This window comes from Phascolarctos cinereus, unplaced genomic scaffold, assembly GCF_003287225.1.
Source record: "Phascolarctos cinereus isolate Bilbo 61053 unplaced genomic scaffold, phaCin_HiC Scaffold_3;HRSCAF=262, whole genome shotgun sequence".
NCBI classification, from domain to species: Eukaryota; Metazoa; Chordata; class Mammalia; order Diprotodontia; family Phascolarctidae; genus Phascolarctos; species Phascolarctos cinereus.
Genome location: NW_027555736.1, coordinates 143,483,622 through 143,508,581, shown reverse-complemented (window position 1 = coordinate 143,508,581; position 24,960 = coordinate 143,483,622). Strand labels below are relative to the sequence as shown.

The 24,960-nt window shown below is 40.2% G+C and overlaps 1 protein-coding gene across 2 annotated transcripts in view; it reads left to right on the top strand.

The window, feature by feature from the left end:
• CSNK1G1 (casein kinase 1 gamma 1) overlaps positions 1-23,494 on the top strand; it is a 255,113-nt gene extending 231,619 nt beyond the window's left edge. The window contains exons 11-13 of one of the 2 annotated variants that reach the window (XM_020983766.2): positions 2,763-2,873; positions 8,374-8,480; positions 16,963-23,494. In XM_020983766.2, the coding sequence (XP_020839425.1) occupies positions 2,763-2,873; positions 8,374-8,480; positions 16,963-17,017 (273 nt within the window). In that variant the 3' untranslated portion in view covers positions 17,018-23,494. The remainder of the gene's footprint in view (positions 1-2,762; positions 2,874-8,373; positions 8,481-16,962) is intronic. The other variant, XM_020983772.2, reaches the window with a different exon arrangement.
• The last annotated feature ends 1,466 nt before the right edge of the window (positions 23,495-24,960 follow it).

Below are 24,960 nucleotides of genomic sequence, written 5' to 3'. Positions count from 1 at the left end.
CTGCCTTCGGTTGATTTATAAAACATTGAAAACAGTGTGTCATAAGTTTTTCTGCTGCCAGAGTGGAAAATGTGTATGAAGCCATGTGGAATGATAGCACTATTTTTTCTCTTTAGAAGAAAACTACTCCATTGCCTGTAGGGTATGTTTTAAATATCTGCCCTTGGGACGCATCTTGAAATTATTTGCAAATTAAACTGACAATGCTTTAATCCTCCTTGTAAACTTTTATTTTGCCATATGTAGCAGTAACAGTAGGCTTTTTTTATGTTTTAATTTTTTTTCATAGGTATAGGTATTTTACCCATTGAGTAAATTTTCTTTCAATCAGTGGAAATCTGCAACAACTCTGCAACATTCTAACCCTACAAAGTTGCCTAGAACACTTGAAGGGTTGTGACTTGCTTAGTGTCAGACAAGCCTGTATATGTGTCAGACTCAGGACTTAAACACAAGTTTTCCTGACTCTGAGATCCAGCTCTCTATCCACTACTCCATGCTGCCTTTTTTTTTTTTTTGGCTAGGCAGTGGGGTTAAGTGACTTACCCAGGGTCACACAGTTAGTAAGTGTTACGTGTCTGAGGCCAGATTTGAACTTAAGTCCTCCTGAATCCAGGGCCAGTGCTCTCTCCACTGTGCCACCTAGCTGCCCCTTCCATGCTGCCTTTTCCAATGATGTAATTTAATCCTTCGAATAAACTTTTGATTTTACTAGCATTAAGCAGGAACAAATATATAGTCTGAAAAGCAGGCAATTATATTAGCCAGAGTTTCAGTTTTATTTTATTAAAACTGCAAATAAAATACCAAATATTCACTTTTCCATTTCCAACATTAGAAATAATAGTGTAAACATTTTCCTATAAACCCTAAATCTTTTGTTTCCTAAAGCAAATACAAAATGGAGAGAATTCGTGGGCGAAGTAAAAGCTGCATGGAACTCAGAACAATACTGTGTCCTATAAATAAATATCTGTGCTGATTTCTTTAAAAAAATTTTTTTTTAGTTGGTGATAGGTCTCACTAATATGTTTAAGTATTCACTTCAAATGCTAGGTTAAAGGTCCAAGGAGGGAAAGCTCATTTTCATTAATAGTGAAAGACTTTTTAAGCTCATTACAAACATTTCTTCTGAATGTTAGAAGAGTTTATATCTATTGCAACATGTATTACTATGACCTATATGTATCATATAGAATCATACAGATGAATGAACTTGTACTTGTCAAATGTTTGAAATTCCATGGTGATGGATGCTCAAAACTATAAGGCCATAGGATTATTGTGATTGGTATGCTGTGTGTCAGATTATAATTTTGGGAAGTCATATTTCCAGTCATCTATTATCCAAAGTAATTAGAGAGGGAATATTTAAGAAGTCTTTTATTTTTTCTTATCTGACCCACAGTGCTACGGAACCCTTCTTTATGCACTGAGCTTGTCCACTTAGGAACAATAGAATTACCCCAGCGAGGATAATTTATAGTATCCTTTCCCCTTGTGACTCTAGATTCCATTAACTGAGAGGGTGAACAACACAGGCCCCTTTTCTTTGGTAGAAGACATTAGCATTATGGTGACCTTTGGGTGTGAGCTATCAGTAACATTTATCTATGAATTAGAATCTGCCAGGGAAAATGTAAAGCCTCAGACCATTGCACCCTGACACATTCCTTCTTTCTTTTTTATAGAACTCAACATTTACAACTCTGTACATTTCTAGGATTTATAAGATTTAAAAATGGCTTCCATGCAGAGCAGCAGTTATCACTTCCTGACCCCCTGCTACTGTTTGTATCAGCAGCAATTAAAATTTGATTTGCTAATCCCTCCTTGCTGCCTTTCCAACTTCTCATTTTTCATCTTCATGGAGCTCTAGTGCTGTTATAGCAGAGCAACACCTCCTCAGCCATCTGGCCCAGGAGAAGAGGCACCTAAACAAAATCATCAAAAACAAAGAACATGAATGAACAAGATCAGAATAGTATGAGATGTGAAAAACAGGAAAAGGCGGAGAGAAGAGAGGCAGGATTGCCAGCCTTTTCGTTTCAAAGATGAAAGCAGAGTCCAGGGATGTTTGAGTTGAAGGCTCTCTCTTTGCTAGGAAAAGATCCTCCTTTTGCTTTCTAGAAGAAAGTAATCCACATTAAAGTGAGTAGTTAAACTTTTTCCAAATCCATACCAGAGGCTATTAGCTAAAGGAATTATAAAATCATTGGAGTCTTTATCTCATCCTTCCATATTCTTGGGAAGTATGCCTGCATTTGATTAGGAAACCTGCTCTTTCTTTAGGAAGAGACTATACATTCATGAATTATATCCATATTGCCTTAATAAAACATCACATAGAGGTCGCTTTTGAATGTTGTGCTATACTGTGAGGAGAAGGCATTGTGTTGGTATCCTCAGTGTCAGAAATTACTGGAATTACTTAGTGCCTGTCTGGATAGATTTTTAATCAGTGAAATCATTTGTAACTGTATTGCAATTGCTATTCAAATGCTACTAATATAGAAACTTAAGGAAGCCTTTTTTTTCCTTTGAGGGTAGACAGTCATGTATTGGCTGGTTTTGCTGAAATAAATATAGCCAAACTAACTTTTCCTCAGTGCTTTGCAGGGGTTCTTAATTAAAAGAAAAATAAAAACAAAACCCACAGTTACAGGAAGAATACGACTGATTAACTTAATTTTTGTCATTGCTTGCCATGGCTTCACCTTTCCTTCTATATATTGCTCTCATGCTTCCTAATGCCCTAGCAGAATGCATCGACAGATCGTCGAGGAGAATGGGAAATCCAGCCCAGCCGGCAGACAAATACCTCGTACCTGACATCTCACTTGGCTGCAGACCGGCATGGGGGATCAGTGCAGGTACTGCCTTTATTGCCTTTTTCTGACCTTCCTAGCTTGGCTTTTGGAATGTTGGCATGCTTCTGTCTTTGGAATGGAAACTACTACCCAAGGGTAAGCTGTTCTTCATATTTTTGGCAGACCTATCCATATGCTAAGTTTTGGCTTAAGTGAGCTTACTGAGGTGTTGATCTCACTCCTAGTTATTGTCAGGAAAGTGTAGGAGTGTCACTAAGCAAGTAACGTCCTTATGATTTCAAATATTGTTTTCCGATTTACTTAGTTTTATAACACAGAAAGGTGAACTACATGATATAAACTCTCCATATTAAACTATATAATCTGCCTTCAGGGTTGCCTGGCCATTTTAAACATAAGTCTAAGCTTAAAAAGATGTTTGAAGGTTAAAGAGTTGAATTAGGGTTAGCCAGTGAGAAACTGGCCTAGGAATAGAGAACTCTGAATACATCATGATGGTGTGAGACGTAGCCCCAAGGCAACCTTAGGGTACACTGGTACTTATAAGTAGTGTTAACTGGTTAGCTTTGGGCAGAGGAGGTTACATGAGGCTTGCCCAGTAATGATCATGCTGACTTGTACTTTGTTTGAGAATATGCCATTGGTGTATATTTTTGATTAGGTATTCAAGAAAATGGGTTATTTCTTTTCCTTTACAGTAATTAAAAAAAAAAGTTATCCGGAAGAGATACCTTGATATATTTCTGATGTCATCTGGGTTACCTGGATTCCCTTTTTTCGCTCTTCAGCGCTAAGAAGACCACCACCTTAAGTTTTCTTCATCACTGATTATATTAACTTTGTTCCATATCTTTTTCTCATATTGGTGATTGACCACATTGGTTGCTATGTACTTGCATCAAGGAGGACCCACGTGTAAGAACCCTGTCTTAATATATTTTCTGTTTGAGATATCTCAGAGAAGTAGTAATTCAATTTGGAATTAGGTTGTTGTCCTTAACATGAGGTTTGGAATATTGTAGCACATTCTCTGTAATGATTTGATAGAATGAAAGAACTATGAGGAACACAAACTTTGGTGGTATGGGGAACACGCAATTTGATGTTTTGATTTTTACATTGAGTTCGATTTAAGATTCGTTGTTTCATATATCATTTTTCCTCTCTCCCCCATCCCAGAACAAAATCCCTCCTTTCGTCCATAAGAAAAAAGTGCCATAAGTTTCATCTGGTGCATTTGTGTTTGTGTTTGTGTCTGGTACTAGTTATTTTAAACTCATTAAAAAAAAAAGGTAAAGTTTTTTATTTAGATTAAAAAAACACAGGGGCAGCTAAGTGGATAGAGCAGCGGCCCTGAAGTCAGGAGGACTTGAATTCAAATCCAGCCTCAGACCAAACACTTGACACTTACTAGCTGTGTGACCCTGGGCAAGTCACTTAACCCCAATTGCCTTTAAAAAAAAGACAAACACTTGATTAAAAACATCAAAAAAATGCAAGAACGTCTGAACAGTAAATAGTTCAGTTTTTGAAAAACTTTGCAGTTTTAGTAGACTTTAAGTTCAGTGTGATTCAGTAATGTAACATGGAAACCAAAACTGATTTATCTTAGGTATATGAATAGAAACATAGTATTCATAATAAGAGGAATTCATAGTCCTACTTTGTGTAGTCTGCACTAGCCAGACATCTGGAGTATTCTATTCAGTTTTGTGTCATGTTGTATGAAGAATAGTAACCTGGAGCTTATCCAAAGGTCAGTGACCAGGATAGTAAAAGAACTCAACACCATGCCATATGAGGATCAGTGGTAGGAAAGGGGGTTGTTTAGCCTGGAGAAGAAGAGACCTAATAGGAACATGATAGCTGTCTTCAAGCATTTGAAGGCCTGCCACACATAAAATTTGTCTTGCTTGGACCCAGATGACAAAAGCTAGGAGTAGTGTGTGAAAGATGTAGAGAGGCAGAATTTGACTTAATTTAAGAAAAAGCCTACATGAAAATTACAACTGTTCAGAAGTGCATTGGGCTGCCTTTAGGGAGGAAAGATTGCCTTACTGAAGATATTCAAGTGGAGATTGAATGAACTCTGCCAATTCAAGAACCTGAAAGGTTCCTTCCAAATTTGAGATACTATGATTCTGTATTTAGAGTTTTTCCTAGGCCCAATTCTGGCAGCACTTCCTCAATAATTTCATGTTATACTTCCTATATTTCTAAAATTGTGGACAAAAAGATTCTAGTCTTAATCTGTCCATCCTGAGCCAAAACCATTATGCCATTTTCTTGGCAAGTACTGCATTGCTCAAAAGCAGTGTCTACTGGCACAGTAATAATAAAGTGGTTGGCCTGATTAGAGTTATTTGTAATTAACATATTCCCTAGATATAGTCATAGTATGCCATACCTGAAGAAGATAATATATACTAGGGCCAGAGCTCTCAACTGCTTCTCCATTTTAATAGTCTGGTCTTCAAAGTTCCTGGATTTTGAAAATTGTTCCGGTAGTGCTGTTGTGAAAAACTATGTTGTTTGGTCCAAATTCTCAGATTAAATATATTTTGATATTTTATAAAATTGTCTTACTTTGAAGCCATTTTAATTAAATTACCTACTTGATTTCTTATGAATCTTACTGAATAAAGTAAGATTGTAGAATTAAAAAATTATATTTAATATTTAGATTGCACTTAACAATGTTATCTTTTATATCCACTAGTCATTGCAATCACCTAATTGCAGTTTCTGAGCCTCAGCAGCCTCTTTTGTCAAATGAGGGTGTTGGTCTTCCAGCTCCCAAAATCTTTAAGTCTGTGAATAATGGAACAAGTTAGTGTTAAGGATTGTCAATGGAGTAGTGCAGACCTTTATCCCTAACTCCGGCCCTACCTTTATAGGTGCTTCTTGGATATTGTTAAATAATGCTAGCTTCTAAGAGTTTTGAGAGCCCAAAGAGAATAAAATTTGTATTTTAAGATGAAAGGTCAGATATTATTTTATGTTATTCATATCCTTTATGTGTGGATAATTTGATGGAATATAAAATTCTCTCTTGGTCCTATATGAAATGTCCTAGATGTTATGACTTAGAAACCATACTAGTAAGATGATTCATTACCTTCATCATCATACCTTCCATTTATACAATGCCCTATAGTTTGTCAAAGCACATATATGCACATAATTCCATTTAATCCTCACATCAACCCTATTAGGTAGTCAAGGCAAGTGTTATTATTTCCATTTTACAGAGTAGAAAACTGAAGTTGAGAGGTTACACCTTGCTCGTGCTCTCAGTTGTAGTAAATGGCAGAGCTGTGTCCTAGAACTAGACTATGTGACATTTAACCCAGTGTCTTGTCTACTGAACCATTCAAACAAGAGTTTTGTGGGTAGGCATACCCTCTGCCAGCTTAGAATAGGCTCATGAGGCAGCGTTTAGTGTTTATTGACATTTGGAGGGAGGGCTGTGTTTTATTTTTTATTATATCCAAGAATGGAAACCTTAGTTTTTGTTCCATGTTTTCCACTGACTCATTTGAACCTCCTTTTCTGTTCTCTTTAATATGGATGGGATCAACTCTACTTCAACTCCATTTAAACATAGGTTAAATAAATACTTGTCTTTATTAGGCATTGTAAGCACATAGCTATCTAAAAGAGAGTCCCTGCCCTCCAGCTGCCTCAGCATAAGTGAAGGCTGTGGAGAGGCAAAAAAGTGAACATTGATACGGCCATTCCTTTTTGGCTTTGACAGCTTCTAGGCCAATACATAGATTTGTAACACTTGGTATTTCTACAGAGCCGATCTAGAAAGGCTTTTTTTCCCCTTGTGTGTGTGTGTGGGGGGGGCAGTTGAGGTTAAGTGACTTGCCCAGGGTCACACAGCTAGTGAGTGTTGTGTGTCTGAGGCTGGATTTGAACTCAGGTCCTCCTGACTCCAGGGCCAGTGCTCTATCCACTGCTTTTTTTCCTAAAGCTCTGATGCTCACAGAAGGAATTTATTAGCCTTCTCACAGGTATGCAGTTAGAATTTTAGTATGAGAAGCATGTGGAAGGTATGAGAAATGGTAAAATGAACCGATTCTACATCAGGATGGAGGCAAGCAAGCAGGATTCTTCAGATTTTGACCTCTGTTTTTAAGCATTTCAGGACTGCTCTAGGGGGCACTCTTGTTTAAGTACAGGTTGGACTAGATACCTTCTGAATCTCCTTCCAACTGTTATAGTCTTAGGAGGCTGTGATCTTAGTCCCAGGATCTATTAAGTGCTTTTCCCAAGCAGCAATTTGGGTGTTTCTTGTGAGGTCTGTTGTAATGCTACAGATGACTTTTGTCCGTGGTGACTATGGACTGCTACAAACTAACAGCCACTCTTTTTGTTCTTGAAAATTTTCACAAAATTGTATGTAGTAGCTTGGCTAGTAAGGCCAAGTACTAGCCAGTAAGTTACTTGGTCACAGCTATAGTTAACTTTCTTGTGTTGATGTCACATACTTTGCTAGCATTGGGGTGATACACCATGATAGCAAACCCACTCCTTCCACCCCTCAATCTTCACTTTTATTTCTGGAATATTTGTTTTTCAAAACATCTTTACCCATGTCTCTATTGAGAGGTGTTCAAGGAGCCTTTTAGCTGGTATTGACTTGCCATTGGAGCTTTATAGTCCTAGGGTGGGACTGGAGGTGGATGATGAGTTATAGAGCCATTCAGCTCCACTTTGCAGTTTTTCCATATGGTTAAGTCACCCAGAGGATCCCTTCTGGCACTGTTAGGCACCTGTGTAAACAGGCTTTAAGATAAAATGAATGAAACCTGTTTGCTGCAAGCAGGAAGAGGTGTGAGTAATCTGATAGTTATCTAAATGAACCTTCCTAGGTTATGGTTGAAAAAGAGTAGTCTGTGAAAAATGGCACAACACTGAGAGAGTTGAAAATTAAGATTGGTTATTGGGAGGATGGGGAGAGTTTTATTATAGTCTGTCATGCCCCAGAGAAGACAAAGAAATCCTGTCACCTGAACATCTTCAAAAGGAGCTAGCCAAAGCTCTGGAGAAGTTTTTGAAAAAAATTGTTTGTGAATATATTGTTTCTTAAGCATATTATTTCTTTCTTTGTTATAATGTTTCTTGAGGCCTGATTTTCAGTTTGCTGAGTTCATGTAATTATAGCTTTATAAACTGAAAGAGAGAAATCATCTATTAAGTTGATTTAACCTTTAGAGAAAAACTGTGACATTTTTAATTTCATGGTTAATTAGAACAAACCTTTGCTGGAGGAGGAAACTGTAGTAATTTGTTACATCACCAGCAGAAATATTGTTTAGGTTTTGTCTTCTCATGTATTACACATTCAGAGACTTAAACATACAGTCCCTAAAGTATCATTACTATCAACACAGAAAACTAGGTGTTCCAGGGACTGTCCAACTGAAAGCCTCACCTTCTGTGTCCAGCCCCTCTGCGGGGCTGCCTGCTCTCTGGTCCTGGCAGGCAACTCTGTAGAGAGTAGCCTCTGTTACACTCTGCCTTTTTGTTTCAGGTGGTAAGCTCAACAAATGGAGAGCTGAACGTTGATGACCCAACGGGAGCACACTCCAATGCACCCATCACAGCGCATGCCGAGGTGGAGGTAGTGGAGGAAGCTAAGTACGTTCATCTTTCAGGGGGGCTTTTTGACCATGGATTCAGAATTTTTTTTTCCCTTTAGCCCTCCATTTTGAGTATTTTGATGCCTGTTTCCATAGCCTTTCTTCTTCAATCTTGCACTTTGGGACTGGGGGTGGGTACTTTTGCATGTTACGTATTGCTGTTGCTGATCTTTCTTAGCTGTGATGCCTGCAGAATGTCATTTTTGCCAAGATAACATATGAGAGAAAATTACTGAATCAAAATGATCATATTATAAAGAAGTGCAACCAGTAGTCTCAGGCTTCACAAAACAAGGATGCTTCATGTGGAATATGTTAAAAAAATGTTGCCCAAATTCAGATTGTTGGCCATAGTGGTCTTAAATTAGGTCTTCAATCTACTGCCACATCCTCCTTTGTAAATCTTTCTGTATCCCCTGATTGAGTGCAGTATGACTACAACAAGGTAGATTATGTAAATAATCCCAAGTCTCTAGATGGAGATGAATCTTTGGAAGGCAAGGAATTTATAGTATGTCTTGTTAACATGAATGGTTGAGAGAGTTACTGATTTGCCCTTCCTGCTTCTTCTGCATGTATATTTATTTCCCTTCTAGCGTTACCCCTTCTGCATGGTCCATGTTTATATTCTTTGGAACGGGGGTGTAGAATGACACGGAGAGGGGGTAGGGAAACATCACCTTGCTTCCTCTTCCCCATGAAAAGGCAAAGCCAAGTTTGGATTCCAACAAGTGTCTTTTGGGGAGGTTTGCCCTTCGGTTATTTATTTATTTTTTGCCGGTGCTGGCCAACTTTGGATGGAAACCTTTAAGTCCTTTCAGTGATTGGTATCCAAATGAATGATCGAGTTGGGTTGCTCCTCTGAAAACACAACATATTAATAGGATCTTTTTGTCCTGGGTAGTCTCTTGGGCCTTCAGCAGCTTAAATGAAAGTAAAGAAACAACCCAATCTGAGTGCATTTAAAAAAATAAAAGCATTAACCTGTATCTGCTTTCTTCTCTCATCTTAACACGGTTTAACTTATTTCCCTATTCTGTTCTTGACATTGTTTGCTAAACAGAGTTTGCTTTGGAAGTTGCCTTCCTCTGAATTCGAGAAACTGACTTTATTCTCAGTATGCAGAATGCCACTGAAAATGAATTGGGCTTCAGTTTTCCATTTTAGTGCCCCTTTACTGTCACTGATCTTTACATTCAGTTCATTCTGCTGCCCAAGGGCACCCACTGCCTTTTCAGTTTATAAAAGGTACAGTTGACACAGATGAGGGAGAGGGACAAGACCTGTGATTTCACTGGTAAAAGTCCTGTCCCAAATGACAGAAGTACAGGTCGTATTGTCCAGAACTTCCTAGAGCACTAAGAGATTGAGTGACTTAGCTAGCATCATACATCCCATATGTATTGGAGGCAGGACTAGAACCAAATCTGGCTAGCTTCGAAGCAAGCTCTCTGTCCATTTCGTCACACTGCCTCTGTAATTGACATAAAGGAAACCAAAGAGACAAACCAAAGACAGTTTTTCGTGGGAAACCATTGTCATTGTAAAGGGACAATCTCCTTATTCTTTTCACCATTTTTTCATTTCCCCTGCAAAGCTATAGTAAGCCAGTGTGAGGCAGTGTGTTGCAATTTGGCCCAGACACTGTACCATTAGGATTGCCAACAGTGTTTCTCACTCCTGCCATCCTGATCCTCCACCACTTAGAGCACCTTTGTGTAGGAACTGCTTGGAAGCAAGGAACAAAGGAGGGAAAGAAGCAAGCATTTATTAAGTGCCTACTATGCTAGGCACTATGCTAAGTACTTTACAAATTTTATCTCATTTGATCCTTGTAACCCTGGGAGGTAGGTGCTCTTATTATCCCATTTTACAGTAGGGGAAACTGAGGCAGGCAGAGGTTAAATGATTTGTCCAGGGTCACATAGCTAGTAAATGTCTGAGACCAGATTTAAACTCAGGTCTTCTTGAATCCAGGCCCAGCATTTTACCCATTGCATCACTTAGCTGTTGTGTTTAGATGTGAACCCACATCATATATGCTACATGTAAAGTATGATATGAATTTTTTATGCTTCCCATAAATATAATAAATATATAGGCCATGGGATGATTCATCTCTCACAAAGGAACAGACTCATTTCATTACATTTTGGCTAACTCGTACATTAATTGTGTGTATGTGTGTGCGTGTATGTTTTGCATATGTGATATAGAACTTCCCATACTAGATGTTATTGGGATAATTAAAACCTCGGGTTACAGAGATAGTTTGTAAAAACTTTTCTGAAGGTTCCATTGAGCCGATTTACTGTGAAAGGACTGCTGTTCCTACAAACACTGTCAGGAATAGATGATCCATAGAATTAGCGTGGCCATTTGGGATTGTCTGTAGATCCTCAGGTTTAAATTTTATTTTCTAGCATTTATCCAGATTTTTAAAAATTTCATATGCTAATCACTACCACCCTTATAATAGTGACCAATCCATCTTGTTTAACAGAACTATAGGATGCCACTTTGTCTTAATTCTTTTTTTGGCTTTCTATAGGAAAATTTTTAGAGTAACCATAGCCACAAGATCATTCTTCTATATTGCAGCAGCCAGAATTGTTTGGATCACCCTGCATATTCCCTTAGTGAAAACGGTTGTGATATCACTGGCCATTCTTGGGCAAAGTGTAGATTTTGCTTTGTGTTGAGTCTAATGCTTTGGGACATTGCCAATTTTTAGACTACAGAACTTTACCCCCACATATTTGATTTTGGACTACTCCTCCATGTTACGGTATGGAATTGAAAGAAACATAAAATTACCTCGATTTTCCTTAAAAAAAAATAAGGCTCTGATATCTTCTTTTCCACAAGACACATGACATAGATAATGATTTGAGTATTCTTATAGGGGAGCAACTTTAGGTTGGGGTAAAATAAGTGATCTTGATGGTCCATTGACTTGTATGGAGTAGACATGGTCCCTTATTTACAGAAAATAAGTGAGACTAGTGAAGATCGTTACAATTATGTTTATAATGGACTTAATCAAAATTAAGACCCATTACCATCCCTTTTTGAGTTAGTTGGCTGTAACTGACTTGAAGCCAGTTCATCTGAAATCTTTTTCACACGCTTAGCGGGAGAAGCACTAACTCACAGCTTCTCCCACATAAGCACCTATTGATAGAAAACATAGAAAGGTGAGACATTCCTATGCACCATCTCAGAGTTAGCATAAAGCTAACCTGGTAGCATTTTGTAAGGTCCAAGAGTACTTGTTTTCTTGTTGGGAGCCAGGAACAAACTTTGGACTGCTTTGGTTTTCTCCAGGCAATACCATTTGCTCTCTCCTCAATAGTCCAGATTCCCTTCTATCTCCTAACAGCAATCTTTCCTTAATGGCCCATCCTGGCCTTTCTCTTCAGTTCCTCCACTTTTGCCCCATCCTTCACTGAGATTCTACCGTTTCAATGCTTGTTCGAGGTACTAACTGTCCGTTCTCTTTAAAAGTACTGACTAAGTAGCCTATGTCTCCCTCATACCTGCTCCCTTTTCCTTCTCCTTGAGGAGGAGTTAAGCTAAAGTCAGATGTGCACTGCATGTTTGCATGGCTCACAGTAACTCACTTCCATCTCACCTCTGTGAACTAATCTTTCTTTCTCTCTTTCTCTCTCTCTCTCTCTCTCTCTCTCTCTCTCTCTCTCTCTCTCTCTCTCTCTCTCTCTCTCTCTCTCTCTCTCTCTCTCTCTTTTCCTTTCTGTGTTTTTCTCTTTACACAATCTCTGTAGCTGCCTGAAAATGCTCAACTTGTGGTGAGTCCCTCTCTCCAGTCCACATGCAAGGGGAGCGGACCAGACTAGACTGGGATTGGCAAAACCAAACAAAAGTGACTTAGGACACTGAATTGCTTCAAAATGCCACCCTGTGCCATAATTATCTAATCTGGGGAATTATATCCACAAGGTGGGGATGGGGTTAGACAAAGAAGGCCTATACCCAGAAATTAGGCTGTCCTGTGTCTGCATTCAAAATCCGCCCCCCTAAAAATTCTCATTCCCTTTCTTTTTGGCTTAGTATATTCCCCCCACCCCAAAATTAACATGACCAGATAATGTCAGAAGGAGATGGACAGAGCTGGGGAGTCATAACTGCTAAGTCTCCCCCCAAGGGATTATTCCTCACAACAAAGGAATTAAAAATTGGAAGGATGATGCCTTGCTTAAATGATGTCATGTTCTCCAGCATGGAAATCAGCTTCTTTGAAAAAATCAGTGGCTCCTGTTGTTTGTCAGCAGGTTCCACTACCTAGGATTTTATGGGTTTTCTGGGTCCATTGAGAAGAGTATGACCCAAGTATTGACTCTCTGAGGGATACCTACCAAGAGAGGAAAGGACAATTTGTTTAATGACTCCATCTTTATAAGATCACAGAACATTTAGTCAAGAACTAGTTCAGGTGGAGTGAGCTGCTAAAATACTGAGCCCTACCTAGCCTTTTTGTGCTGGGCAAAAAAAAAAAAAATCCTAGAATTTGTCCTGGAAAGTAACATAGAATACATGAAAGGGGGTATCTGAACAATATGGAAGTGCTAAAGAATCCATGTGTGGTGAGGAATGTTCCTACTGAGTGGTTGGGTGGTGTTTCTCCCTACCAGCCTTCTCCCTGGACATTGCCTGAGGTCCTCCCAGCCTCTCCTGAGCTTGTCTGTCTGTTGTAGTCTGGGGTTGTATCTCTTCCACATTGTCTGCATGCACAGGGGGTCACATTCTGTACAATGGTCACACCTTCTTGACTGCTTTGTTTCTGCCTGTGTTCAATGACCAGTCTGGGCATACTCTCCTGAACCTTACTGACCAAGCCAACTGAAGCACCATGTTGGCCAGGAAATAGAAAGAAAAAAATCCCTTGAAGGGAAAGGGAGGGGATAATAATGAAATATAAAAATGGGGTGTTTTGAAGGTAGAAATTTTAATTCTGGGACATCCATGAGTGAATTTGGCCCCTTATTCTTTTTTGAGTAGATAAATGTTTGTAAGTCTGACGTTGTCATGTTCCGTCTCTCCCTTGAGATGTCAGTCATATTTCCGTGAATCAGTAAATAAGCAAATATTTTTGAGTACCTATTGTTTGCACAACATTGTGCTAGATGCTGAGGAATATACAAAGAAGCAAGGTATTTTATATTTCTTGCCCCTTGAGGAGCTTATAGTCAGTTGAAAAGATGTGTATACATAAAAAGCCAACCAATGCTATGAGGCAGTGAAAAAGTGCCAAAGGAAAGGTCCAGACAGTAAGTGCAATGGGATGTCAGAGGAAGGGAGAGACTACTGGTTTGAGTGGGATGTCACAGAAGAACTGACACTGGAGCTAGATGTTGAAGGATTTGGATAGGTAAGGAGGAGACAAGCTGTGGGGAGTATTCCCAGTCCCCATGAGAGAGTAGAAGTTGATAGAGTGAGTAAAAAGAATTATAGATTGAGAGCTTTGGAGAGGAACTTAGAACCCACCTCGTTTCCCTTATTTGACAAATGAAGAAACTGAGGCCCAGATAAACTGTGACTCACCCTAAGTGACACAGACAATAAGTACAAGAGTCAGGATTTGATTCTTGGACTTCTATGACTCCAGATCCATCCCTCTTTCCATTAAATCAAAGCTTGGAAACTAGGGGAAAAGCTTATTTCAGCTTGCAATTGATGATGATGCTTGGAGTCTGCTTGGCTTATTTGGAACTAAAAGCTGTTTGTATGATCTTTGAGGCCCAGAGAATTGATGTGGAGAGAATCAAACCTAGCTTCCTCATTCTTTTCTGAGATGTGGTAATGCCTACATAAATGGATTTAGTGATATCTGGTCATTATAATATCTAGTAAGTAGAACTTTTCCACTGTCCTCATTAACTCCTTTGGTAGGTATGTCTACAGAAAATAAGAAAGGAAGAGAAAAACAGACTGTGGGGAGTGGTCTTCCATGGGTGATGGTGGTGATGATGATGTTGATGATGATGACGATAATTATAATGCTTATGTAGAACTTTGAGATTTGCAAATGCTTTTTAAAGTATCTCATTTGATCACAACAATCCTGGGAGGTAGGTGCTGTTATTATCCTTATTTTACAGATGAGGAAACTGAGGCAGACAGTTTTTTTTTAAGTGACTTGCACTTTAAGGTCACATAGCTAGTAAGAATTCAAGGCTGGATTTGAACTCAGGGCTCCTGTCTCCAGGTCCAGCATTCTAACCAGTAAAGATAAAAAAAACAAGGTGCATGTTGCATCTTCATTAAATAGACAAAATCAATTAGATTGAACATATCCCAGCTCCTTAGAGCCATATATTAAAATTCAATGAGTCAGCAATGCCACTGTCCTCTACAGGTAGTTGGATTTAGCATCTAACATTAGGTCATGATGTGCCAATTAGATGAGATCTGATAAATAATTTATGAACTATTTTTTTCATAAAGGATGAAAACTAACCCAAATGTAATTAATCTCCTTGAAAGTCATAATTAACAAAGCTGTTAAAATATCAACCCCTTGCAACTTAAATTGTTTTATTTAACTAACTATTGGATGGTTACTTTAAGTCCAGAAAATAAATGCTAGTATTTGCTCACATTCCACCTTTGACACTTAGTTTACATTACAGTCAACATTGACCAAGCATTAAGTAATCAAAGGTTGTTTGGTCATTATTTTAAAACACTTATTAAATGCGTATGCATCCACGATTTTCTGAAGGCTGTACTGTCTATCACTGATTAATAGTAAACAACATCATTGATGCTACTTGGAGAAAACCTTTTGGAAGGACTCTAAAATCCTGTTGAGTTCTTACCAGTTTTTTTACCTTCAGATGGTTACTAACTCTGATTAATTATTAATTTCCAATTCTAAGAATTTTTCTCTGTTGAAGTTTTGAGTATCTGTTCCTTTGGGGGAGGGAATCTTGAAGTGTTTTTTTTTGTTTTGTTTTGTTTTTAAATTGGGGTCCCTATGTGGAAACCCCAATTGGTATACATAGATACATATATACATACATGTATAAATACATATAAATGCATTTTTCCTCCAAAAATCCCCTGTATAAAAGTGCAGCCTTAATATTATTTTTCAATATGTACTTATATGTACTTTTTAACTTTCAAAGAGATCTAATTTTAGGGAGTTCAGCCTCAGTTCAGAGCATTATGAGGTCCTCTTTTATAGGAAAATTTGCATTTGACCTTTATTTCCAAGGTGTCTGAATGAAAAATGGGGTCTTAAACTGCTAAGAAGAAGTTAACAATGGTGGGAAAGAAGTAGCAGATATCTGATTCCATTAACATAGACGTTCTGAGCAATAAACCTAAAATTAAAAGCCTAAGAGAGCCAACCTTAATTACCCTTGAAGATTTTCTTTAAGTTACTAGTAGGTCTGAGTTATATCTGTAATGTAATTTTTCCTTTCCTTTATTTTCCCCACCTGACATGTTCATTTTCTGTGTTTCACCACCCTGGAACGAGCCTCCTCACCAGCCCCACCACTGCCCTCACCATCCCACTTCTGGACTTTTCATTCACTGCAAGAATGACTTTCCTCTTTGTACCTGCAACAAGGAAATAAAGAGGAAGTAGGGGCTGGGAGTGAGCCTCAGGCAAAGGGTATCTCATAAGATCAACACCATCAGTTGGCACTCAAGGGTTTGGCAAAGGAAGCTGGCCCTAAACTCAGTATGGTGTTTCACCCTTAATCCTAAACATGACCAGTTGTTAAACACAATGTGGAACATCAGCTGAAGTCTAGGGAAGGCTATATTTTGCCTTATTCAGTGTCACTTAGTAATTAGTTGTCAGACCAGTGATCCCTGAAAGATTTTAAAAAGTGTTACTAAGGCGTTCTTATTTCCTTTTTTTCTTTGTTCACTATTAGTAGCATGCTCAAAGGCCCCCATTCTGAGCTGGAGCTTTTCCTGATCTCTCTACCCAGAGGTCCTCGGTTGTCCATTATATTCTGCAAGAGCTTCAAGCATCTGCTTTCAGTGAGATTTGTGTGCCTCGTCATTCCTTGCTAATAGTGCCTATAGATGGTCCTTGCAACCAGTCTGAAGAGTTTTGCTGTTCAGAGAAAAGATGCAAGCAGGGTGTTGTGATGCAGCCCAGCAAATTCCCAGGCCTAATTCTGTTGCAAAGAAAGGCAAAGAGGTTTTTATAGGAGAGCTAGAATGGGGCACAAGCCTTTGCCTCCCGTCCCGCCAAGTTTCTGGCACTTGGTGGCCTGCTTTTCATTAGTGTTGGGGGTAAATAGATTGGGTCATTTCAGATGGAGACAGAGCAGCCATGTCTTCAGATTTCCTAGCAGACACACATCGTGCATGCTCTATGTGGCAGGCTCCATTGTTGAGGGGAGAGAAGCCCATCACTCACAAGTCAGAGGGGTAGCAGGTGTTTGTTGTGGCTCCAGGCCGTCAGCTGATTTGTGTTGTCCTTTGTGCTCCAGGTGCTGCTGTTTTTTTAAGAGGAAAAGGAAGAAGACTGCCCAGCGCCACAAGTGACCAGTGCCTCCCAGGAGTCCCCTCCCCTCCCCCAAGCCCTGGGGACTCTTCAGTTGCACCTGCAGCTCCTGCCATTGCTCATTAGAAAGGACTCCTCTCTGGGAGGAGAGCGGAAGAGGAGAGGGTGGAGATCAAAAACCAAAAAGAGAAGAAAACAGATGCCCCAGAGGAAGCCAGCATGGGGTTGGCCAGTGCTGAATCGGTTCACCGCTTAATTCCAAGCCGGAGGCTCTTGGTGGGATCCAGACTCCCGGCGGCTCCACCACTGCTTGCACTTGGGGCTGCCTAGTTGACTCTCCTTCCCATTGTTTACAGTGAAGGTGTCATTCACAAAAACTTGACTACTATTCTCTTCCTCAGTTTACTCCTGTGCTCTGCCTTTCCTTCCTCCAGTGAAAAGACTAATAAGTAAAGGCTTTATATTCTAAAGGTAGGATGAGAGGACCTTCCCAGACAGAGTTAGGCAGCTAACAAGTGGGAGAAAGGCAAGCCTGGAGTTGGAGAAAGATTTCCTCCACCTTCCAGGCTCCCATAATAGAATTCCTCTTTTTGTTCATCTGTGCTGCCACTGATCCCTGATCTGGGCATAGGATGCTGGTTCCTTCCCTCTTTCCCTCCCTACTTGTGATGCTACGCTCTGGCACACAAGTTATGAGAAATTTGCAATCTGCTGTCCCTGTAGAGTTGGTGTTCTTGGCTTTCTTGGTGAACAAGCGCTATTCTCTAAACAGTAATAGGACAGTGCAAATTGTTTTGGAAAAAGAAAAATTGACCTTATTGCACTTTTAATTTTTTAATAACATGGCAGATGCATATTGTGTCTGATTATTTTGGGGTTTTACTTTTTCTTTGTGGAGGGAGTGGGGCTAGTGCAGCCACTGAGGGAGAAACGTGGGTCCAGAGAACATTCTCAACATAAGGATCTTGGTCTTCAGTACTCAGAAGAAAAGAAGCCAAACCTCAAGCCATCTGAATCATCTCACTCAGATTGGCAAGGTCTGTAAGGAGCCATACTTGAATTTCCAGTCCTACTTCTCAGCTGTCGAATGTCCCTCCCAGAGCCTCGTGACCTGACAGTTCAGTGGCCCTCGCTTGTATGCACATAAGACAAGCTAGGTTGGACTGAAGACTGACTTCGGGTAAATGAATTATCCTAGAGAAGCAGATGACCAACCAGGAAATAAATAAAAGAAATTGTGCTTCTCACACAGCATGGGTCCTGTCTGGCTAGATAACTGTGACTTCCAGATGACTTTGGGGTAAAATTGAAATAAGCACTACCACACATTTCTGTGGGAGGAAAAAAAAAAGAGGAGGAAAGCCAGTAAGGCAAGGAAAGGAGTGGACTTGTTCTTTGCCTTCTGAGCGTGGAATGAAACTGGGGATGTTTGTCAGCAGCTGAAATGAGGCCTGGCGTAGACCATGTCTGCTTCCCAGGCTGCCCTCGCAGCCAGACTGTAGACTATGTGATCTGCCTCACATTGCTGTAAGCTGAGCCTATGTACACCTCTCTAGGCAGGTCAATAAACCTAGCTAGCAGCGAGAAACAGTGTCGAGAAATTAAACCCTGGAATAAGTGGGGAAGGCAAGATCGCTTGGTTCTGGGAAACCTTGGGAAAAGGGAACTGTAGAGAAAGATTTTAAATCACTTTGTCAATTTCTATAGCAGGGATAACTGTAGGACGGGTGGGGACAGTGAGGCTAGAGGGGGGACAGAGATTCCTTCCAAGTAGAATGATGAAGAAACGAGGTCTCCTTCCACTCAAAATACTCTGCACACCATCATTTCATGCTGACACACCACTGGGAAGGGGCTCAACTCTTCCACTTCCTGCTTGAACAGGGCATAATCTAGATTTAGTATTTTCATTCTAGATTTTCATTGGAGTTCAGTGGCTTGTCCAGACAGTGATAAGAAAGTGGTAAGATTCTGGCCTAGCATCCTAGACTGATTGGCAGGGGGCAGAGGAATTCTCTTTATCAGGGAAGGGTCTTATTTTGGGAAGGATGAAGGGGAGGGAAATATTCCCCTTCTCCCGTCTTAGTCTCTTACTGCAGAAGAGCAAGAGAGAGCTCTCTATGAAGGAAGGTGGCATCCCTTGGTCTTATGATTTTTATCACATGAAAATCCTGGTCTCCAGATTTTGGATGTACCTTTGAACTTAAACTTACAGATGTGGAGATAGTTTCTAGTAGTTAGCCATTTTCTGCTACCAAGTCTCTTGTTGCCTTACTTGAATGGAGCAGAAGCAGTGCTGGCTAGAGCCATAGTGGGGCTCCAGCTGCTCCAGGAAGACCTGGGCTGGGAGTTTAGCTTCACTGACTTTTTTATTTGTGTAGCTCAAATAATAATTGTGATTTTTCTTTTTGTTAATTTTAGCAAGAAATCTTTCTATATGTGAAATGCAGAGCAGTAGGGAGTCTCCCTGTTTCCTCCATATCCCCCAGAAGACTTTGAATGTTTGGGACTTCACTTCCTTGCCCTGTTACCTGGTGGTTATACCCCAGTTTGTAAGACTTATATATGGCTTTGTGCTGGTTTTTAATTGGTGCATATGCAATTCTTTTAACTATTCCTTCCTTATCCCTTCCCAAAGAAGGGTCTGCCAAAAGGCACCCAGGAGAATTCTAGAAAAAGGGGCACATCCTAGAAGAGCCTGGTGTGGCCTAGCAATCTCAACCCTAACCAAGTGCCTCTCACCAAAAAAAAAGTAAAGGCAGTGTCCTAGCCTTGCCTGGCCACCAGGTAAACCCACCTGCAGATGTGTCTATGGCTTTTCTTGGGTCTTATAGTTTTTCTTTGAAGGAATAGCTCTTGAAGGGTGGGATTTAAGTAGCTGGAGGGGCTCCTTCCCAATGACCTATTCCTCTGATGCCCTCTGGAGATTTCTTTCATGAAAGAGCTGTAGAAATGAGGAGCCAGATCCCCAACATCCTGGTAATGTTTCATGTCTGCCCAGGGCCTCTGCTACAGTGGTATCACACTGCTATCACTTGGAAGAAGCAGCTAGACTCAGGAGTTACAGGGTCTTCTGATGAAAAACTGACTGTGGGAGACCTGCCTCCAATGAATATTAGGAACAACCTTCCCTGCATAGCTGGAGAAAGAGTTCTCAGACAAGTTAGCAGACAGCTAGCTACAGCTCCACTCATGAAACAGGGCTTCCTTCCCCTCCAACTCTGTGATATTCTAATATTGTGGCCTCTAGAAAGAAATTCTTAATGTGTGAAATTCCAAAACTGTTTGCAGTGTCGATTTTAATCTAATTCTATACTGCAGTAATTCAGACTCTTAAGTCGTTTTGATTATTCTCTGGCCATCAGAGATTGACCAAACCCCCCCCCCCCAAACCATTTATCTTTCTATAACTTAAGGAAACTCCCTTTGTTTATTCCTGCTAATCCTATAATACTATACTGTTGAAACTCACCTAAGTATATGCAGATTGGTGTTAGTTATATCCTAAACAGATGGAGGTCATACTGGGATTCCACCATCTTTCCTAGTCCTAAACTCCCCAGCTATACCTGTTCTCTCTGAACCAGGTAAATGGCCCTATCATTGTTGTGGCCAAGTTTTAAGAGAATTTTCCCCATTAGCAGGGCAGAGTTAGGAACTGTGTTGCATCCTAAGCATGAAAGAGCCATTCCATCACCACTAGCCCTGTCTTCAGATCTACTCTGGAGCTTCCCACAGACCAGGCAGACTCTTAATTTTAAAGTGCTGGAAGAGGCAAGATCCCTGCACTAGAGCCCAGGAGACTGAGCAGCTTCTCCCTTAGCAGTCAGCTTGCTTTTGTAGTGGGTTCAGGGAATATTATCTGACTGCTCTCTGACAAAGGGAGCCAGGGAAAGGGAGAGTGTGTATGCTGGGTGGGCTCACAGAGAAGAATTTCTTCTGCCTGCTTTAGGCTCACATGAGAGCTGACTAATGCAGGGGCAAGTAAAACAACAGCTTCAGTAGACAGCCATGGAGGATTCCAGCATGTGAGTAGTGATTGCTTATTTATTCTCAGTATACTTGAAAATACATTAAAGCATCTGCTGCCCATTAGCCAGAAAAGGTATCTCCTTTTAAAGCAGCTTCCAATATAGCTAAATGGAAAAGTACATATAATGCTCATTCAGTGTTGATTCTCAGTGTTAGTAACTGCTTTTTAACACCAAGAATATGCAGCACTTGGAACATTACTTCAAAGTGGTTACTAAGGATCACAGCCTTAATTTTTTTTTTAATGTAAGACATAACCCCTTCTCTTTGCCCAGTGAGCATGGCATGCATTTCTTAAAAGCATTGCTTCCAACAGAGTATCTCCCAAGAGGAACTTGTCTGTTTTTCCCCCTGATGTACCTCTATGCCCAGGCATGCACATACTCTAGACCTCCTTTGTTCCTCTTCTACTACCCCTAACCACTTTTTCTAGGCCTCTCCTTTTCCTGCATTTAAGCCAATTTTCCATACAGGTTAGCCAGCCTGAGTAGTATCCATTGTCAGAGCAGGAGTTGGGCCAGGGTTCCCTGGGTTTGGAGCATGGGAAGCTTTTAGAATCCACCAAGGCCAATATTGTCTCGCTCCTGGGCTGCTGCTGCTGCTGCTGCTGCTGCTGCTACTCCTGTCAGTCATGATATTTGACCCTAAGGGGATCATTTCATACCTAAGGTGAATATGACCAAGCCTAGGAGTCCAGAGTTGGAATGATTGCCTTGGTCTCCCTTTCTGCCATCAGTGTGTGCTTTAAAAACAAAGGCACTGCCTTGAAGGAAGCTGCTTATCCACAGACAAACCAGGGCCTGGTCACCTGCATAGAAGCCTTATGGATGGCTCCTAGGCCCCCAACTCCTAGGGTCTTAACCACGAAGGATCAGTTAGAAATCTAAAGTGTGATTACTTTGTTTTTATTTTGTTTTTGCTTTTGTTTTTTAAAGGAAAGGAAAATGTGGCCCTTTTGAGGGTACTTGAAGTTTTGAGCAGTGTTTTAACCACAAAGTAGGAATTTTGATGTATTTGACTAATTAAGCAGTCTTAAAACCTTGGTATGTTTTCCTTAACTCCATTTCCAGGTAACTGAGTGCAAAAGAACTGGTTTCTCCATTGTACTCAAAACAGTAGGTAGATTTAAATTCCACTGAGTATAGACAGTGGAAAGCATATTTTCCCAAATCAACCAGGAAATCCGCTCCAGTATTTGTGTATAGATCAGCCTATGGAGGAAAAAGTGAATGTGTATTTCATGTATTTCTAGTTTGATTTACCAAACTCATTGTTATAAAGAAACCTCAGTTATCTAAACAAGATTTTTTTTTTCACTCCAGTAAAATTTCTGATGCCATCGTTGTCTGCAAGGTGTCACATTAGAGAAGTGTCCCTGGTACTGCTAATAAATACCAGGAATGTGGTGATCTTGACAGTCAGCATTCTTCTACCCCACCCCACCATTGTGCATGTGACCTTTTTCTTTTTCAGTGTTCCTCTTCTGGAGCTCTAGACCAAATTCCAGGTCATCTCTTGCACAGAAAGCCTTTAAAAGGTTTGTCAGTCTGTTAGGAATGTCTCAGGAAAATGAGCCATTTCCTTGGGGGTAGGGGGTGGAATTATATACTGACATGTGTGTGTATGTGTGTGTGTGCGTATGTATGTATGTATGTATGTATGTATGTATGTATGTATGTATGTATGTATGTATGTATGTATGTATTTCCTAACCCTGCCTACTTACAGCTCAAGCTGCTCTAAACTGTGTTTCTGAGTATTCTCTGAAGAAAACAAATGATAGATGAGTGCAGCATGCTAATCCTGGTAAAGATTCTCATTTGTCGAACAGAAAGACGAGTAACAGTAGAAAATATGTAGATGATACCAAAAAATATTCTAACTCCCAATGGAAAATAATATTAAGTCACAAATTCCCACTGGATATATTGCAAGCTATAATTTATTATATTATTATTTTGTCTATTTCTTTAACCTTTGCCCTTGTACTTTCAAGAGGGGATGTGGGGATATCGATTGCAACTTTTTTTTTACTGTAAAATGTATAAATCAGCTGTGGAAATCATTTTTTAAATTGATATTGCGTGGATGTGTCTGATTCTTGTTAAATGCCTTTTTGAGTTTTTTATCTTTTATTTTAAATATGTAATGCAATATTTTATTCATAAAACCCTGGCACTGGTCTCGAAGCTCAGCTGTGAAAATGAAACTTGTAGTATTTTTTAACATGAATGTCAATTTAAAGTGTATTTGAAATGGTTCTACCGGGATAAGGGCTTATATACCACTGGGAAAAGCTCCTCCGAGGGGGGAGTGGCTTTCTTTGGAGAACATGGGTCCTGATATCTTTGTCTCTGAATTGCCCATTTCCTAGGGCAGCAGGAGAAATACAAATGTGATCTTAAAGTACACCTCTTCCCCACTTTTGGGAGGGGAAGGGACTCAGTTTGCACCCTTTTGTATGTAAAATAAAATGTCTTACCTTTCAGGCTGGTCCTATTTAGTTTTTCTTTTCTTTCTCTCCCCCCCCCCCACTCCTTTTACCTTTCTAGGGACTAACACTGAAGCCAGGACCAGCCTTGGTGTGATTTAGGTTTTCCACTCCTCCCCAACCCTGGTGCTGCTGAGACTCTGGCATTAGTCTTTTCATTCCTTATGAGTGAAGCCTTATTCTCTTCCTGAGGTCCTATCTTACGCTTTCTCCGGATTGGGATATTACATGAGTTTCAGATCCCTTTTGTTGGTAACATCTATTAGTATAAAAATGCTGGGTTTGGGGGAGGAGGATAGGAGAAGCCAGAAGCTGGAGTGGGGAAGTGGCCGCTGCACTGAGCCATTTTTTTCTAAAGTGGAGATGAAGTCCATCTTGTGGTTTGAGAATAAGAAAAGAATTGTCCTCTGTTCCAAGAGGCTCAGCACAAATTGAATCTAGTATGAATCAAGTGGAAGAGAGGACCTTTGAACTCTGGTGTAGCTAATACATTGTAACTCCAGGTTAATAGTGTAGGAAACACTAAGTTTCACTTTTCAGGACCGTGAAAATGTAGCTACATTAGCTCAGCTACAATTTAGGAATGAGTCCAGATCTTGACAGTGCATATATCTTCCAACTATTGAAGACTGAATTAATCTCATTCTCAGTGTGGCAAGTGTGTATATCTCTCACCCATCCCCCTGCTAAATCCCCTGCAGTTTTTGACATTGTATGTATAATTCAGTCAGCAGCAATTCAATTCAGCAGACACTTGTTGAGCACCTATTTAAGTGCAAAGAACTGTGGGCTAGTTAATGGAGATAGATACAAACTCATAAAAAGAAGAGTTCCTGCCTTCAAGGAGGACTGTACTGTGCTGTTGGACCGGAGGTTGGAGTACCAGAAAAGAGGGCAACTGTCCAAAATTGAGCCAGTTGAGAAGGAAAAAAACATACACAAAACCCCCACAAAATTAGAGAACAAAAATATGTGAAAAAGTGGAAATATGGTGGAAATTCTTTGCCCTATAAAAAGGAAAGAACATTCTTCTAGGAATGCTTAATGAAGGTCAGAACAGTCATCTCGAAGCCATACCCAGGATCACTTAAGGGAGATTTTGATTTCATTCAGTTGTCATAGATTTCCAGTTCTTCAGTTTCCTCTGACCATTTCTAGGCAGGAGAGTACCTGCCAACCTGCTGCCCTGTTGAATTGATCATTAGGGAGCCGGTCGTGGAGATTAGAGACGAGGACTTTGCTAGTCATTTTACTCGCCAGAATAGCATTCTTAAGCAAAACTTCCCTGAAGGATTTAGGATACAGTGGAACGAATGTTTAATTTGCCGTCTGGATTTGAAATCCTTCTGAGACGCACATTCAAGCTGTGCCTTGGATGGTTAGTAGAAAGTCAAGGAGACGGGGTAGGGCACTGTAAGACCAGAGACGTGTGAACAAAGGTGCAGTGACGGGTGATTGAGC